General features: G+C 35.3%; 1 protein-coding gene across 1 annotated transcript in view; it reads left to right on the top strand.

The window, feature by feature from the left end:
• The window catches only part of LOC123701203 (head-specific guanylate cyclase), a 134,119-nt gene extending 119,450 nt beyond the window's left edge, over positions 1-14,669 (top strand). Inside the window, exons 12-15 of the mRNA XM_045648601.1 lie at positions 865-1,008; positions 1,478-1,632; positions 8,508-8,649; positions 13,660-14,669. Coding sequence (XP_045504557.1) covers positions 865-1,008; positions 1,478-1,632; positions 8,508-8,649; positions 13,660-13,743 — 525 coding nt within the window. The 3' untranslated portion in view covers positions 13,744-14,669. The remainder of the gene's footprint in view (positions 1-864; positions 1,009-1,477; positions 1,633-8,507; positions 8,650-13,659) is intronic.
• Positions 14,670-15,110: the final 441 nt, after the last annotated feature.

A 15,110-nucleotide genomic window follows, 5' to 3' on the forward strand; every position in this document is an offset into this window, starting at 1 on the left:
GTTTTAGACAAAGCGGGCGAAGCCGCGGGCGAAAAGCTAGTTTGCATAAAATTGTTGACTGACTCTATCATTGACACCGTACAATTGTATTAATAATAGCAATGAATTAGTTTCAAATTTCAATCACCTTAACTATATGAAAATAACATAAATGAACGATAACATATTATGAAGGTATTCGTAATAAAAATAAATGTTTACTATTTTTACGAGTATCTTGATTTCAAAGTAAAAATGAAAGCCTTTGAGTATTTGCGTATGGAAATAGGTTTTCCGATGTGGCCAGGTGTTCTTTGTGTCTTTAAGAAAATACATAAATACGAGCGAACAGCTACGTATCAGGAATTGCTTGAACAGCATACAGGATTTGTTCGTATTTATAAATTATTTGTGTGGTAAATATTGACACGAACGGTGGCAGACGTATAAAATATAGAATTTGTTGGAATTTTTTATTTAATAAAATAATTGAAATTTACAAGTAATTTTTGATACCTACTTAACAAAAATAAAAATGTGTGGCACTCGGGGACTGCCGCGGTAAAGCTATTGCATAGCATGCCTTCAAGCAACACCTCCGTGCCCGTCGGAGTGGGGAGCGTGAGGGTTTTCGTTACGGAATTTCTGGATTCGGTGCCCGCGCTCAAGGCCCGCGATAGAAGCTATGCATTATCTTAATTATTCTGTTTGTAACAAACATTGATATGTCAATATCACATTTTAATCAATTGATTTCTAACAAAAATAGTTCATAAAATTTCAGCGAGCCTCCGTTTATTTTAATTCTATTAATTACCATTGACTATATTACCATTGATTATATTATAATCCTTCTAGAAGAAAATAATAAGTTTTATCCACCAGGTGGAAACGATAGGCGACGCATATTGCGTTGCTAGCGGACTACACCGAAAGATCGAAACTCATGCGCCGCAAATAGCGTGGATGGCGCTGCGAATGGTGGAAACTTGCGCTCAGCACTTTACGCATGAGGGGAATCCCATCAAGGTTGGTATAGCCATAGAATGGCCATAGTAAGTATGTATAGAAAAAAGTGTTTCGATAGATACTTATAAGGTTTTGATGAACTAAAAATTTTCCATAATATCTGAAGTTTTTATTATTCATTTTAGTAGGTACTTTTCAACAAGTGGAACTAATTAAAAGTTAAAACTTTTCTGTACTGATCGGCTTATGAAGAGGCTTTGGCAATAAATCTCTATCCATTGGTTAATATTGTACGATATTAGAGTATCATTTATAAAAGTTTTGACACATATAATGTACGATAGATTCGCTGAAATTAATTACATAAAACATCATCCAAAACAACAAAATAAATACTGTTAATAATTAGCAACTTTTTGGTACACGTGTACAAAAGTTTAGAATTTATCATTTTTTCATAAAGTTAGTGGGATAGGATAATTCAAATAATTTTGTAATCCATTACCTATAAAGGTTTTTTTTTACACAGATGCGTATAGGTCTGCATACTGGGACAGTTTTAGCTGGTGTCGTCGGAAAAACAATGCTAAAATACTGTCTCTTCGGCCACAACGTGACTCTTGCAAACAAGTTCGAGTCAGGCTCTGAACCTTTGAAGATAAACGTCAGCCCTACTACTTATGAGTAAGTATTATATCGACTTGAATAATAAGTATTTCGGCATTTATTTCTGTTCATTTTAAAGACATGATAGTACAGGGTTACTATGATGTTTTGTAGCAGTATTATTTCCAGAATTTGATAGTGATGGCGCTAGACGATCCAGGGCTGTCATTTTTAAACCCTGAAAATAATACTATTTCAAATTAGGCCCAGCCTATAAAAGCTAATAGAACAGAATCCGCTTTACTGGTTACATTTTCTATGTGTCGTGAATACATAGTTATTAATATTAGTAATTAGTAATTATTTATTATCATTTCTATTTTAATGTCCAAGTGTTCCCATGTAACTAAAATTAAGACATATTAGTGACCTGCGTACCTGTTCTGAGATCCAAGACACAGGCAACAGCCTAGTTTGGATCTCCTGTAAATGTAATGCTCTACTTTTTTGGTTTATAAATATTTTTTAAACTAAATCCATTGTTATTAATAAACAAATCTAACATATTTTCATTGAATAAAAGTTCGATTTTACAATCATGTAGTACAATCAAAACTTCGAGTTTCATATACCTCTAGCTGTAAACCCCAACGGCACGAAAACAAGTCGATTAAAATCATAAATATTTTAACATTGAATACTAAACGGACATCTCGTAAATTATATTTTATATTTATTTCATACGCCATACGCTATAACAATAAATTTAATCGTGTCATTATTTTTTATACGCCATTACACTAACCATAAGCGTTATGGTTTATTTGGTCTATATTAGCTCCATATTTCCTATAATAAAGTTAAAGCGTTATATCAATGCCGACATTTTTATTTAAGTATGATGATACGTCATCGTTCTGATTCCGATTGACCCAAGATAAAAGAAGAATATAGCATTTGTAACTCGGTAAAGATGTTTTATAGTGGTAAAAGAATTGTGAAATACGGTCGAGCAATTTTTGAGTTAAATCGAATAATTATAATATTAGTTTTGAAATTGCAGTCCCGCTAAGCTCGTGCCGAGCACACGTGTCAGAAATGAAACTTCTTTGGTAGGGTCAAAAAGCCTAGATGTCTGCTTCTTAAATGATTTTCCGTAATCTATATTAATAGATATACTATAAAGTTTACAAAACAATATCACTACATAGTATAAAGCAAAGTCGCTTTCTCTGTCCCTATGTCCCTTTGTATGCTTAAATCTTTTAAACTACCTACGCGACGGATTTTGATGCGATTTTTTTAATAGAGTGATTCAAGAGGAAGGTTTTAGTATATAATTTACTAGCTTACCGCCCGCGGCTTCGCCCCCTTTGTCTCAAACCGCATCAAAATCTGTTACGCAGTTTTAAAGATTTAAGCATACAAAGGGACATAGGGACAGAGAAAGCGACTTTGTTTTATACCATATAGTAATAAGGTTTTAGACAAAGCGGGTGAAGCGGGCGGAAAGCTAATTTTTTATAGCAAACCGACTCTTGCACAACATTCACAATTACGGTACTTCATTTGTCAAAAGTTAAGAGAGAAACCGAGAAGCTTAAAGCCAATTATAAAGCTGATAATTAAATATCAGAGAGCTCCTGTAATTTAGGATTCATGAATTAAATAGTTCGAAACAAAGTTTGTAGGGAACATTAAATGATGAGCACAATTTTACTTGTAATGGAATACACAGAATTAATTATTTGTTAATAATTATACATACATATTGTGTATTGTATAATATGTGTTGTGTTATGTCTATTTAAAGTGAAACTAGAAGTCTTATTAATTTAATCGAATTTAGAAAAAGTCTAAAAGATGAACCTATCGTTTTTTTTTCGTATTATATCCTTATTAATCCATAATGGTCAGTAAAAACGCCACAAATCTTACTATCTGTGAAAACTTTATAAAAATTCGCCATACCATTACATAAACTTACGTATATATATGAAACACAAAATTCCAACATCAAAAACACAACCCTCTACAAAATAACTTCCATAATAACAATTGCTTCTATCAAGCCTTTTATAACAAACAGCAAAACTATTTCCGAGCAATATTTTCAATTATCCCACAGCAAAGGAAAAGATAAGACTTTAATCCGGGATCAAAAATAAAAATGTCCTCCGCCATTTGCTTTGTATTGTATCGGATTTTTCTATTTTAGAAGTTATTACCCACACATGCAAGCGTTGCGTTATATATATCGATGACTTACAGCCAAAAAGGGATAAGCGCCATTTTTTGGAGAACGGACTTATATATACCGCTGAATTGCTCTTTTTTTTCTGCGTCGTTTGGTCTAGTTCACACATCTCTAGGTTAAACTTTAAGTCGGTTAGGCGGTAGTAAAATCAAAGACTAAGGCCAAATTTCTTCGTCTTAAACGACAGATTTTTTTGTGTGGAATGCATTTTGGTAGTTAATCAAAAATATTTCAATACAAACAACCTTTATACTTTTTGGGCTTTCTGTAAATTTTTAATATTTTAACGTTAAACCATTTTGCCTGAAGGCAAGTATAAAAAAATATGCGTTTAAGATAATTTGCTTCGCTGTAATTTTTTGTTAAATTTCATTTAGTACTTTACGCTCGTGCCTTCGAAAAACAAAATTGTCGTTTGATATAGAAAGGCAACATTTTTGAGAATTAATTTGGTGTTTAGCAGTTTTTTTCCGGTTAGTTTTTAAACACTTAAATGGCGGATACTACATTTGTCCCTATAAATATTTAATAATAGTTTGTCGCTTATACTTTTTTTCCCTCCCGAAACAGAAGAAATTTTGACGCTTAGGATAAAATAGCAGAAATGAAAAATACGTTTATGCTAATTTGTTTTCATCCTATTTGTCGTTTATCTGTCTAAAAACAGTTTGGAATGGTGGTTATCGGTATCGTTTCCCCAAACCTACGAGCCCAAGCGGCTTCGCGATGAGAAGACTGATTTCATTAATCTTAATTAATGTTAAGAACACTTTGTTTGTTAAAGTTGCAGTTCTTTTTTTTAAAATTTTGTAATGTTTTCTATGAGAAATACCTACACAGAACAAAATTTAATACACATAAAAATTACAAAACGTTGAATTCTATTTAAAAAATCTAGTTATATTGGTGCACTTGGCGATAGACTAGCGCGACTTCCTTCGGGAACAAGGGCGTTTTGGTCCCTCGCCAAGGCCATCCAAGGTAACTTTTGTCGTTCATCCTTTCCACCTTTGCACAAGGACAAAGATTCTCTGGCCCATTCCGCTAAAGAGAAAGCCGAACTCTTGGGCGCTCTCTTTGCTAGGAACTCGACTCTTGATGACAGGGGAATGACACCGCCGACCATCCCGCAGTGCAACCATTCAATGGTGGATATACGCTTCACACAACGTGCCGTTCGAAACGCTCTCTTTTCCCTTGACATCCATAAGTCGACTGGGCCGGATGGAGTCTCCCCTATTGTGCTTAGGACATGTGCTCCTGAGTTGGCACCGGTTGTAACGCGTCTTTTTCGGCTCTCTTACGCCAAAGGCATTATCCCGAATTCGTGGAAGACTGCTCTTGTCCACCCAATCCCTAAAAAAGGCGATCGCTCAAATCCGTCTAACTACAGACCGATCGCCATCACTTCTTTACTCTCCAAAATAATGGAATCCATTATTAACTGCCAGCTCATGAGGTATCTGGAGGAGAACCAGTTGTTAAGCGACCGGCAATACGGTTTCCGTAGTGGTCGCTCGACTGGTGATCTTGTGGTGTATCTCACTCACAGATGGGCGGAGGCGGTTGAGAGTAAAGGGGAGGCATTGGCTGTAAGTTTGGATGTAGCGAAAGCCTTCGATCGGGTCTGGCACAAGGCACTTCTAGCGAAATTACCATCTTTCGGACTTCCTGCAAGGTTATGCGATTGGGTTGCCAGCTTCCTGGAAAAGAGGAGCATTAAGGTCGTTATCGACGATTCTTGCTCTAAGCCTCTTCATGTGAACGCTGGTGTCCCACAAGGCTGCGTGCTATCTCCTACACTGTTCCTTCTGCATATCATTGATTTGTTACAAATCAGTAACATTCATTGCTATGCAGACGACAGTACGGGGGATGCTCTTTATCCCGGCCGTGCAAACACCTCAAAGGAAAGCCTCAATGAGAGTCGAAACAAACTTGTGTCTGAAGTCGAGTCTTCTCTCCAAGAAGTCTCGGAGTGGGGCGAACTTAATCTTGTCGAGTTCAATCCCCTAAAGACACAGGTTTGCGCGTTTACCGCTAAAAAGACCCCCATTTGTCGTAGAACCTCGGTTTAAGAGTACTCCCCTTAGTATATCGCCGAAAATCGGAATCCTCGGGGTTGAAATCTCGAGTGACGTTCAATTCCGCAGTCATTTGGAAGCGAAAGCTAAATTAGCCTCGAAAAAACTAAAGACAGTACTTCAAGCCGGCCCACCGACTTCAGCTGTACAAGGCTCAGGTGCGACCGCATATGGAGTACTGTTCTCATCTCTGGGCCGGAGCCCCACAGTATCAACTCCTTCCACTTGACCGCATCCAACGTCGAGCAGCTCGAATTGTCGATGACCGTAGGCTTTCCGATAGGCTCGATCCACTGTCAGTGCGGAGAGACGTTGCGTCTCTCTGTATACTGTACAGAATCTACTACGGGGAGTGCTCTGAGGAATTGTTCCACCTTATACCAGCCGCACAGTTCCACCACCGGACCACACGCCGTAAAAACCAGTTCCATCCGCACCATCTGGATGGTTGGCGCTCCACCACTGTCCGCTTTACCCGTAACTTCCTTCCGCGTACGGTGAAACTGTGGAACGATCTGCCACCTGCGGTGTTCCCGAACAACTACGACATTGGGGCCTTCAAGAAAAGAGCTTATTTGTACATTAAAGGCCGGCAAAGCACCTGTAACACTCCTTGTGTTACAAGTGTTTATGGGCGGTGGTGACCACTTGTCATCAGGTGGCCCACCTGCTCCTTTGCTTGCTCTGACATAAAAAAAAAATGTAAGAGCCATTCGTCGGAGATGCTTTTTTATTTTGTTTTTGATTTTGTGATGCTTATGTTATGTGCTATTAATACGTCAAATAAAGACTGATTTGATAAATATTGATGTCTTCTAATTATTTACATCCCTAAAGCAAAATTTGGGGCAAAGCAAGTTTCAGTATCTTATGCAAAATATTTCCGTTAAAAAATTTAACTTTATACAGTTTTGCATACTGTTAATTTTTATTCGGTAGCTCCTTACACAGTATTTACCTATATTTTTTCCCTAAAACTTTTGCTTGTGACATTTTTCTTCGATGTATATAACATTTAAATTAGAATTACGTCATTTATGCTCAAGCAAAAAATTCAAGTATTTACACTTATGCCATTTTTCCTGCTTACAAAATAAGAACCATTTGAGGATAAGCGACAGTAAATTGTATTTTGCGCTATATAATGGAAAAATAAAAACGTCATTTAATAAGTACTAAATTCAATGCTATATTGTATACATCTCCAGCTTTTTGGGGTCTATACAATTTTTTTTATGAATTTTTTTTTAATATTTTTCACTTTAAACCACTCTCATGAACAATTTTATAGGTGGCGGTTATCCTTTATTGGCTGTAAAGCATCGATATATAAAGCACTTGTTATTGTGGGTGTAGTTTTTTGTGCATTACTACATGTAAGTGATGATCACTTGAAAAACTGAATTGAATAATTAACATAATACCATAATTAATATAACATAACAAATATAATTGAACCAAAATTTGTAAGAAAAATCGTTGACGAAAAATAATATGGTATAATCACAGGGAAATACCTAGCTAATTCAGTGAAAAGTAACAAAAATCATCTCCAAAAGATACGCCTTAACTCTTCGCCATCAAAAAGTTCTTAAAACAATAAATTCAATTTATAATTTAAAAAAATTGCATAAGATTGCGTATAACTAAAGTCTAAAACGGATTTACAAAAGGTATACAAAAGCCACTCAGTATGGTCCATTGATAGATAAAATCACAAAAGTACGGTTTCGAAGTTTGTATGATCCCAAGGAAATCTTTGCAATCCACTCCTTTTATCAAAAAACTAACACTATTGTAACGGACACCCTTTCTCGAAACTTCGAGAATTTTGTGGAACCTTTGAGAATATGTGAGATATCTACCCCATTCCATTACACTATCCGTAACTTATATATTTCAAACATTGATTCAAACGATATTATGGCAAAGAAATATTGGTTTTAGGTTGTTTTATGGGCGACATTTCATTGTTATGAAAGTTTTTACTTGCTTCGGTTTTGGGATTTATCTGTTAGAAACAATTCGAGTGTTCCAAAAATAGCATTAAATTGGGCGATTTTGTTAAAGCCCTTAACGTTCAAAGTTTTTCTAAATTGAATTTTGTTAAATGTTTTATCGTATCCCTTAAGTATTTGAATTTATTAGTCATACCGTTCTGTAATTATGTAGATACTTTCTTCAGCTTACATCTTAACTGGTCTGGTAGGTATACCTAGATAAAAAAATATTTACCAATTCAGAAAATAGTCTATCTCTATGCCAAATTTCTCATAGATCTGATAAGCCGTCTTTTATTAAAAAAGTGATGTTCATAAATTATAAAAATTCATTCAACAAATTGGATATTAACATTATAATATGACTGCAACTAGGAATAAAAATGTTATCTAAACTAATATTGTAAAGCTGAAGAGTTTGTTTGTTTGTTTGCTTGAACACGCTAATTTCAAGAACTACTAGTCCGATTTGAAAAATTATTTCGTTGTTAGATAGCCCATTTATCGAGGAGGCTATATATCATCATGCTAAGATCAACAGGATAACCTTACAAGTATAGAAATCGCTTGCCATATAACCACTACCTTATTAATAAAAAATCTCCTTCGCAGGTGGCTAATAAAGTTCCCGGGATTCGAGATGGAGCCCCGCGACAAATCGTGCCTTCCCAACTCGTTCCCGAAGGACATCCCGGGAACGTGCCACTTCCTGCACAAGTATGTACACCCAGGGACTGATGCTGGAGCGTCACAGGTTAGTTATTGATTTATATTTACTATTTTATGTAAATAAAGATATTGGATTAGGTATACATTGTTTTATGTGCATGCACTTTAATCTTTTTCTGTGTTAATGATATCTATGTTTTTTTGCAATTTTAACATACAAGTATTGGTTACTTTTTATGTAAGTTTTTTATTAAGATATAAAAACGTTTGTCTTAACTAGGAATCCTTTTTTATATTATTTGAAGGCAAAAGAGCAGATGCAATGCCCGGTGTTAATGGGAAAGGGCAAAGTGCATTGCCCATAGACTCCATAACATAAGTTATGGTCATTGTTGGTGAAAAGAGTTTGTATAAACAAATGTGTATGTCAAATACCTATGTTTCATCTTATAATTTCTCTCTTCCGTCTTTACCCTTCGTACTACGCGCATCGTCTAATAAAGAATCTTAAGTTTATTTAACAATCTTTGCTTTTTCATGCCCAAAACCCATCAGGTTATGGGCCCAGGACGTTATCTTTGCTCTGTATATAATTATTTTTGAGTTTTGGCAGAATAAAAGTAATTTTATAAATAAACTAAAACGCCCGTCCATACATGTAAAAATGGCGACATCGACATCGGTTTCGACTTTAACTCCTGTGGAGAAGTTGAGCGGCATAGAAAACTACAGTAATTGGAAGTTCCAACTGAAAATGCTACTCATTCACGAGGACTTATGGGACGTCGTTTCGGAAGATAAAACTGAAGATGTCAAAGATGCGGCTCATATGAAGAGATCTCAGAAAGCTCTTGCTAAGATCTGTTTGTCAGTAAAGCCCTCGGTTTTTACGCATGTAAGGAACGCAGAGACGGCGCGGGATGCATGGATTAATTTGCAAAAGGCGTACGAAGACAAGGGGTTGTCAAGGAGACTGAGTTTGCTTCGTCTTTTGTTTGCAACAAAATTATGCGAATGTGAAAGCATGGAAGCTTACGTTGCGAAGATTAGCGACCTAAGTCAACAGCTGAACGATATTGGTTCACCTCTGGAAGACGATTTCGTTGCAGTTCTCTTACTGAGTGGCTTGTCGCAAGACTTTGATCCACTCATAATGGCACTTGAAAATTCTAATATTAAGCTGTCGAGTGAAGTGGTCAAAGCGAAGCTCATGCAGGAGAAGCAACGACGTGATGAAAAAGGTGACACGAGTTCAACAGCTTTGGTGGCGGCACGTAAGAAAATCAAATGCTTTAAGTGCAAGAAGCTTGGTCACTTCTCGAGGAACTGTAAATCTGTGAAACCAGTTAAGGCGGAGAGCTCAACAAACCAGTTACTATTGACAGCATTATCAGCTTGTGTGCAGAATGATATATGGTTAATAGACTCTGGTGCGAGTAGTCATATGTGTCATGACAGGAATATACTAAATAACTTTGTTCCTGGTTATGTGTCTGAAGTCAAGGTGGCTAATGGTGAAAAACTATTTACTGCTGGTCGTGGTGATGTAAAAGTAAATTTGAAATTAGGCATCAAAACAATCAGTGAAGTTTATCATGTACCGAATTTAGCTACAAACTTGTTGTCAGTCAGTGCGTTAACTAGGAAGGGTTTTAGAGTTATTTTTAATGAAAAATGTTGTAATATATTCTATGGTAAAAAGCTAGCAGCTACAGCTGTACATAAAAATGGTGTTTATCAATTAGAAACTGCAGAATCTGTTAGAGAGCGTGATCTGTGTGTGGTAGGATGTGGTGGCTGTTCTATGTTTTCAGGGAATAGTGTAGAATCTGCGACTACCAAGGTAAATACAGAAGCTCAAGATTTAGTGCAGAAGAAAGCATCTGAGAGCTGTAAGAAAGAAACTGAGCTGAGTTTCCAGGCGGCTGCTAACTCTGTTACGCAGGAGACATGGCACAGGAGACTAGGACATCTCAATATGAGGAGTATGCATTTGTTAATGAAAGGTATGGCTAGTGGTATTACTTATGATAAATCACAGTTCAGTCAATGTGAAGCTTGTGTTAAGGGGAAGCTTAGCAAATTACCTTTTCCTAAGAAGGCACAAAGTAGGTCAAATGAACTGTTAGGTGTTGTACACAGTGATTTATGCGGGCCTATGCCAGTGAAATCTTTCGGTGGTGCTAGTTACTTCCTCACGTTTATTGATGATTGTAGTAGGAAAACATGGATTTATTTTCTGAAAAATAAGAGTGAAGTTTTCGATAACTTCAAACATTTCAAGGCAATGGTGGAGAACCAAACCAATAGAAAAATAAAATTGTTGAGGACGGATAATGGAGGCGAATATGTCAATTCTATATTCCAGGAATATTTGAAGGATAACGGCATCATTCACCAGACTACCATACCGCACTCGCCTCAGCAGAACGGTGTTGCTGAGCGGGCCAACAGGACAATCGTCGAGAAGGCTCGTAGCATGTTACGAGACGCAGGCTTAGATGGGCAGTTCTGGGCAGAAGCGGTCAATACCGCTGTTTATTTAAAGAACCGGTCCCCTACAAAAGCAGTCTACGGTAGCACGCCAGAGGAAAAATGGACTAATGAGAAGGTGAATCTTAGCCATTTACGTATATTTGGTTGTGTGGTTTATGCCTTGACACAGAATCGTAAGAAATTAGATTCAAAATGTAAACCTTACATTTTTGTAGGATATTGTGAAAATAGTAAGGGTTATAGATTGATTGATCCAGAGAATCTCAGCAAAATTATTAAATCAAGGGATGTTGCTTTCTTTGAAAACAAATTCTATACAAAAAACACTGAAAAATGTGAAAATGGTGATTTTTTCATGATGATAAATAATTTACAGACTGAGAATTTAAACTCAAATGATTCTCATGTTGAAGTGGCACAGTCTGAAAATTCACTATCACCAGAAAAAGGGGAAGAAAATGAGATTGTAACTAATCCCAGAAGACAGTGTATTTTTGAGTTAGATGACTCTGACAGCAGTAGTTCTGTTGATCCTTCCGATGTCACTTACATTCCAGGTGAATCGACACTTGAAGATGCGATGGATACATCGGAATATGACAGTGCGTGTACTGCAATGCTGACCTGCATTGGAGATGAACCAGAGACAGTTCAAGAAGCTCTAGGAGGGGCTGAAGCTGTTCACTGGAAGAAAGCAATGGCTGATGAGTATCAATCATTTATTAAAAATAAATGTTGGACATTAACTGATCCACCTAAAGATCAAAAACCGATTAAGTGCAAGTGGGTTTTTAAGAAAAAGAAAGATCTTGATGGAAATCTAAAGCAGTATAAAGCCAGATTGGTAGCTAAAGGTTTTACACAGCGCTATGGAATTGATTACGAGGAAACTTTTTCTCCAGTGGTTCGATATTCCACTATTCGCATATTATTGGCTTTAGCAGCTGAAAAGCAGATGGATATCGATCATTTGGATGTAAGAACTGCTTTTCTAAATGGAGATTTGCAAGAAAAAGTTTTCATGGAACAACCGGAAGGTTATAAAGTAAAAGGCTGTGAGCATAAAGTATATAAATTGCATAAAGCAATTTATGGCCTAAAGCAAGCTTCGAAGTCTTGGTATGAAAAGATAAACCATGTGTTGGTTACAAAACTTTGTTTCAGAAGACTGTCCTCAGAGCCCTGCGTGTATTTTAAATCAAATGGTGAAGAATTAGTCATCATTGGGTTGTATGTGGACGATATATTATTATTTTCAACCAGAAATTCACAAATGAAAGTTGAAATAAAGAAGAAACTCATGCAAGAATTCGAAATGAAGGATTTAGGGCCAGCCAGCCATATACTTGGTATGCGCATCACAAGAAACCAAGATAATATCTATCTTGATCAGTCTAGTTACATAAAGAATGTTTTAGACCGTTTTCATATGACTGACTGTAAGCCAGCTCAAACTCCAATGGAATCGGGATTGAAACTTGTAAAGGCTGATAAAAAGGAGGAGAATTTGGAATATAGAAATTTAATTGGTTGTTTAAATTATATTTCAGTTAGCTCCAGGCCAGACATCGCGCACGCGGTAAGCATGCTGAGCCAGTATAATGATTGTTATGATCAGCGTCATTGGAAGGCCGCGAAACGCGTACTACGGTATTTAAAGGGTACTGTAAACTACAAACTTGTTTTTAGTAGAAGTGGTCTAGACATCAATGGGTATATTGATGCTGACTGGGCTTCGTGTGAGGTCGATCGTAGGTCGTACACTGGGTTTGTGTTTCAAATTGGGAACTGTTCTGTATCGTGGGAAAGTAGAAAACAGCGAACAGTCGCTCTTTCTAGCACAGAAGCAGAATATATGGCTCTATCAGATTCTTGTAAAGAAGCGTTATTCATAAGAACTCTGTTGTATGAATTGTTAGGTAGGCATTGTTCTGTTACGATTTTTAATGATAACCAATCAGCACAAAAATTGTGTAAGAATCCTATGTATCATGCTCGTACGAAACATATAGATGTGCGGCATCATTTTATAAGAGAAGTTGTAAAAGATAATATTGTTAATTTGAATTATTTGTGTACTTCTGAAATGACTGCCGATATTTTAACAAAACCACTTACTAAAGAAAAGCATTATAAGTTTGTAACGTGTTTAGGTTTACAATAAATTTGTTAAATTCTTAAATTGTAAATACTAAACTTGTTTAATGTTGTACAATAATAATTATGTACCTACACATTTGTTTAAGGGCCAGTGTTGGTGAAAAGAGTTTGTATAAACAAATGTGTATGTCAAATACCTATGTTTCATCTTATAATTTCTCTCTTCCGTCTTTACCCTTCGTACTACGCGCATCGTCTAATAAAGAATCTTAAGTTTATTTAACAATCTTTGCTTTTTCATGCCCAAAACCCATCAGTCATTGCCTACAATAGACTGCATATTTTACAATATTTGAGATTATTTTCATTTGATAACATATTTCCATTTTTTCTTAATTTTTACTTATTCAATACCAAGTTATATTTAAGTAACTTATTTGATAAAAATTACTAACACCCTGTATACACGTTGTGTTCTGATACTTTTTACTCCTTATAGGTAAAGCATATACAGGATGCTCTCAAAGACTTCGGCATAGGCCAAACAAAACCAGCCGACGTGGACACGGATGAACCAACATAGTCGTTTAATAAAAATCCCTAAACTTTTATTAATATCTCAAACATTCCAGAATTGTTAAAGTATTTTTATTGCGAATTGTAAATAGCCACTTATCCTAATTATTTGTTAGATTTAAAAAGTTTCGAACCTTTTAAATATTCTATTGTTTATGAGGCTTTTATTATTTGTGGTGCTTCAATTTAGGTTTAAAGGCGCTATGTAGTGATGTGTTTGAAATTATCTGTAAATTATTGTATTAACTTACCTACAAGAACTATATTTTTCTGAATTAAAAGTAATAATAGCATTTTTGCGCTTTAAACAAATACAGCATTTTTGAAAACACACATAAGGACACTATTTTAGTTTTAAAGATGGCTTCCCAACAAAATTATGTTCTGTTTTTTAAACATGCTGTATAAAGTCAATCTACATTACTTTTAGCGCCTTTAAACTAAATATTGTTTAAAATAATTGTTAAGGTATCTACGTATTGCAATATAGTGTAATAAATTGCGAATAAATATAAGTAAATTTATCGTAGTTTCAAATGAATTAACTGAAGTACTTTGAAAAGTTTGTTGAGAATTTATTCAACTTTGTGTTGCGTGAAATAATTTCAATTTTGAAATTAGTTTGGTACAATCCATCTACAAAACTGATTTGTGTTCTCTCTTTGCTTTTGATTTCAGCTAAATGCTAATCTAAAGTTAGAGAATTATAAAAATGTTTATCGTTTTAAAGTAGTTTTCTTTTCTAAAATTATTTAAATGTATGATATGGCAGTTAAATGTAGGGAGAGACGCAAACACTGTAAATTTATTTTGACTATAATTACGACTAATTTATACCACCAAATATACTGATTAATATTATTTGCAGTATAAATAGATTAAGGGCTGATTTTTCAATCCTTGGTTAAAACTTATTCATCGAATAACGTATTAAACTACCATTTCAAAAATGTATTCTAATTGGCCGTATTTTTACAGGTGACATTTAAAATGTTCGTGTAATACTTTATTGGACGTATAAATTTTAATCGAGGATTGAAAAATCGGCCCTTAGGCTAATAAACCATTTATTATATAAATACCATCAATTGCATCAATTTTGAATAAACCCTCAACACTGAACAAACTCTTAATATTCCTGTAGATATATTATAGTTATCTAAAGCTTTACAATTAATCGTAAGAAAATGTAAATAAAGTGACTCCGGGATTATTACGACTTATAAATTAAATTCGCAGTAGATTGTAGCTTAAAATGTTCATACATTATCTAGATATGTCTAGTTTTTAAGTAGTCAAATTCATATCATCATTTATTAAACATAGAATTTGTTATCGCATTTAATTACATTTAGATATTTCATTAGAATCTCC

The sequence above is a fragment of the Colias croceus genome, chromosome 21 (assembly GCF_905220415.1).
Source record: "Colias croceus chromosome 21, ilColCroc2.1".
In the NCBI taxonomy this organism is placed as follows: Eukaryota; Metazoa; Arthropoda; class Insecta; order Lepidoptera; family Pieridae; genus Colias; species Colias croceus.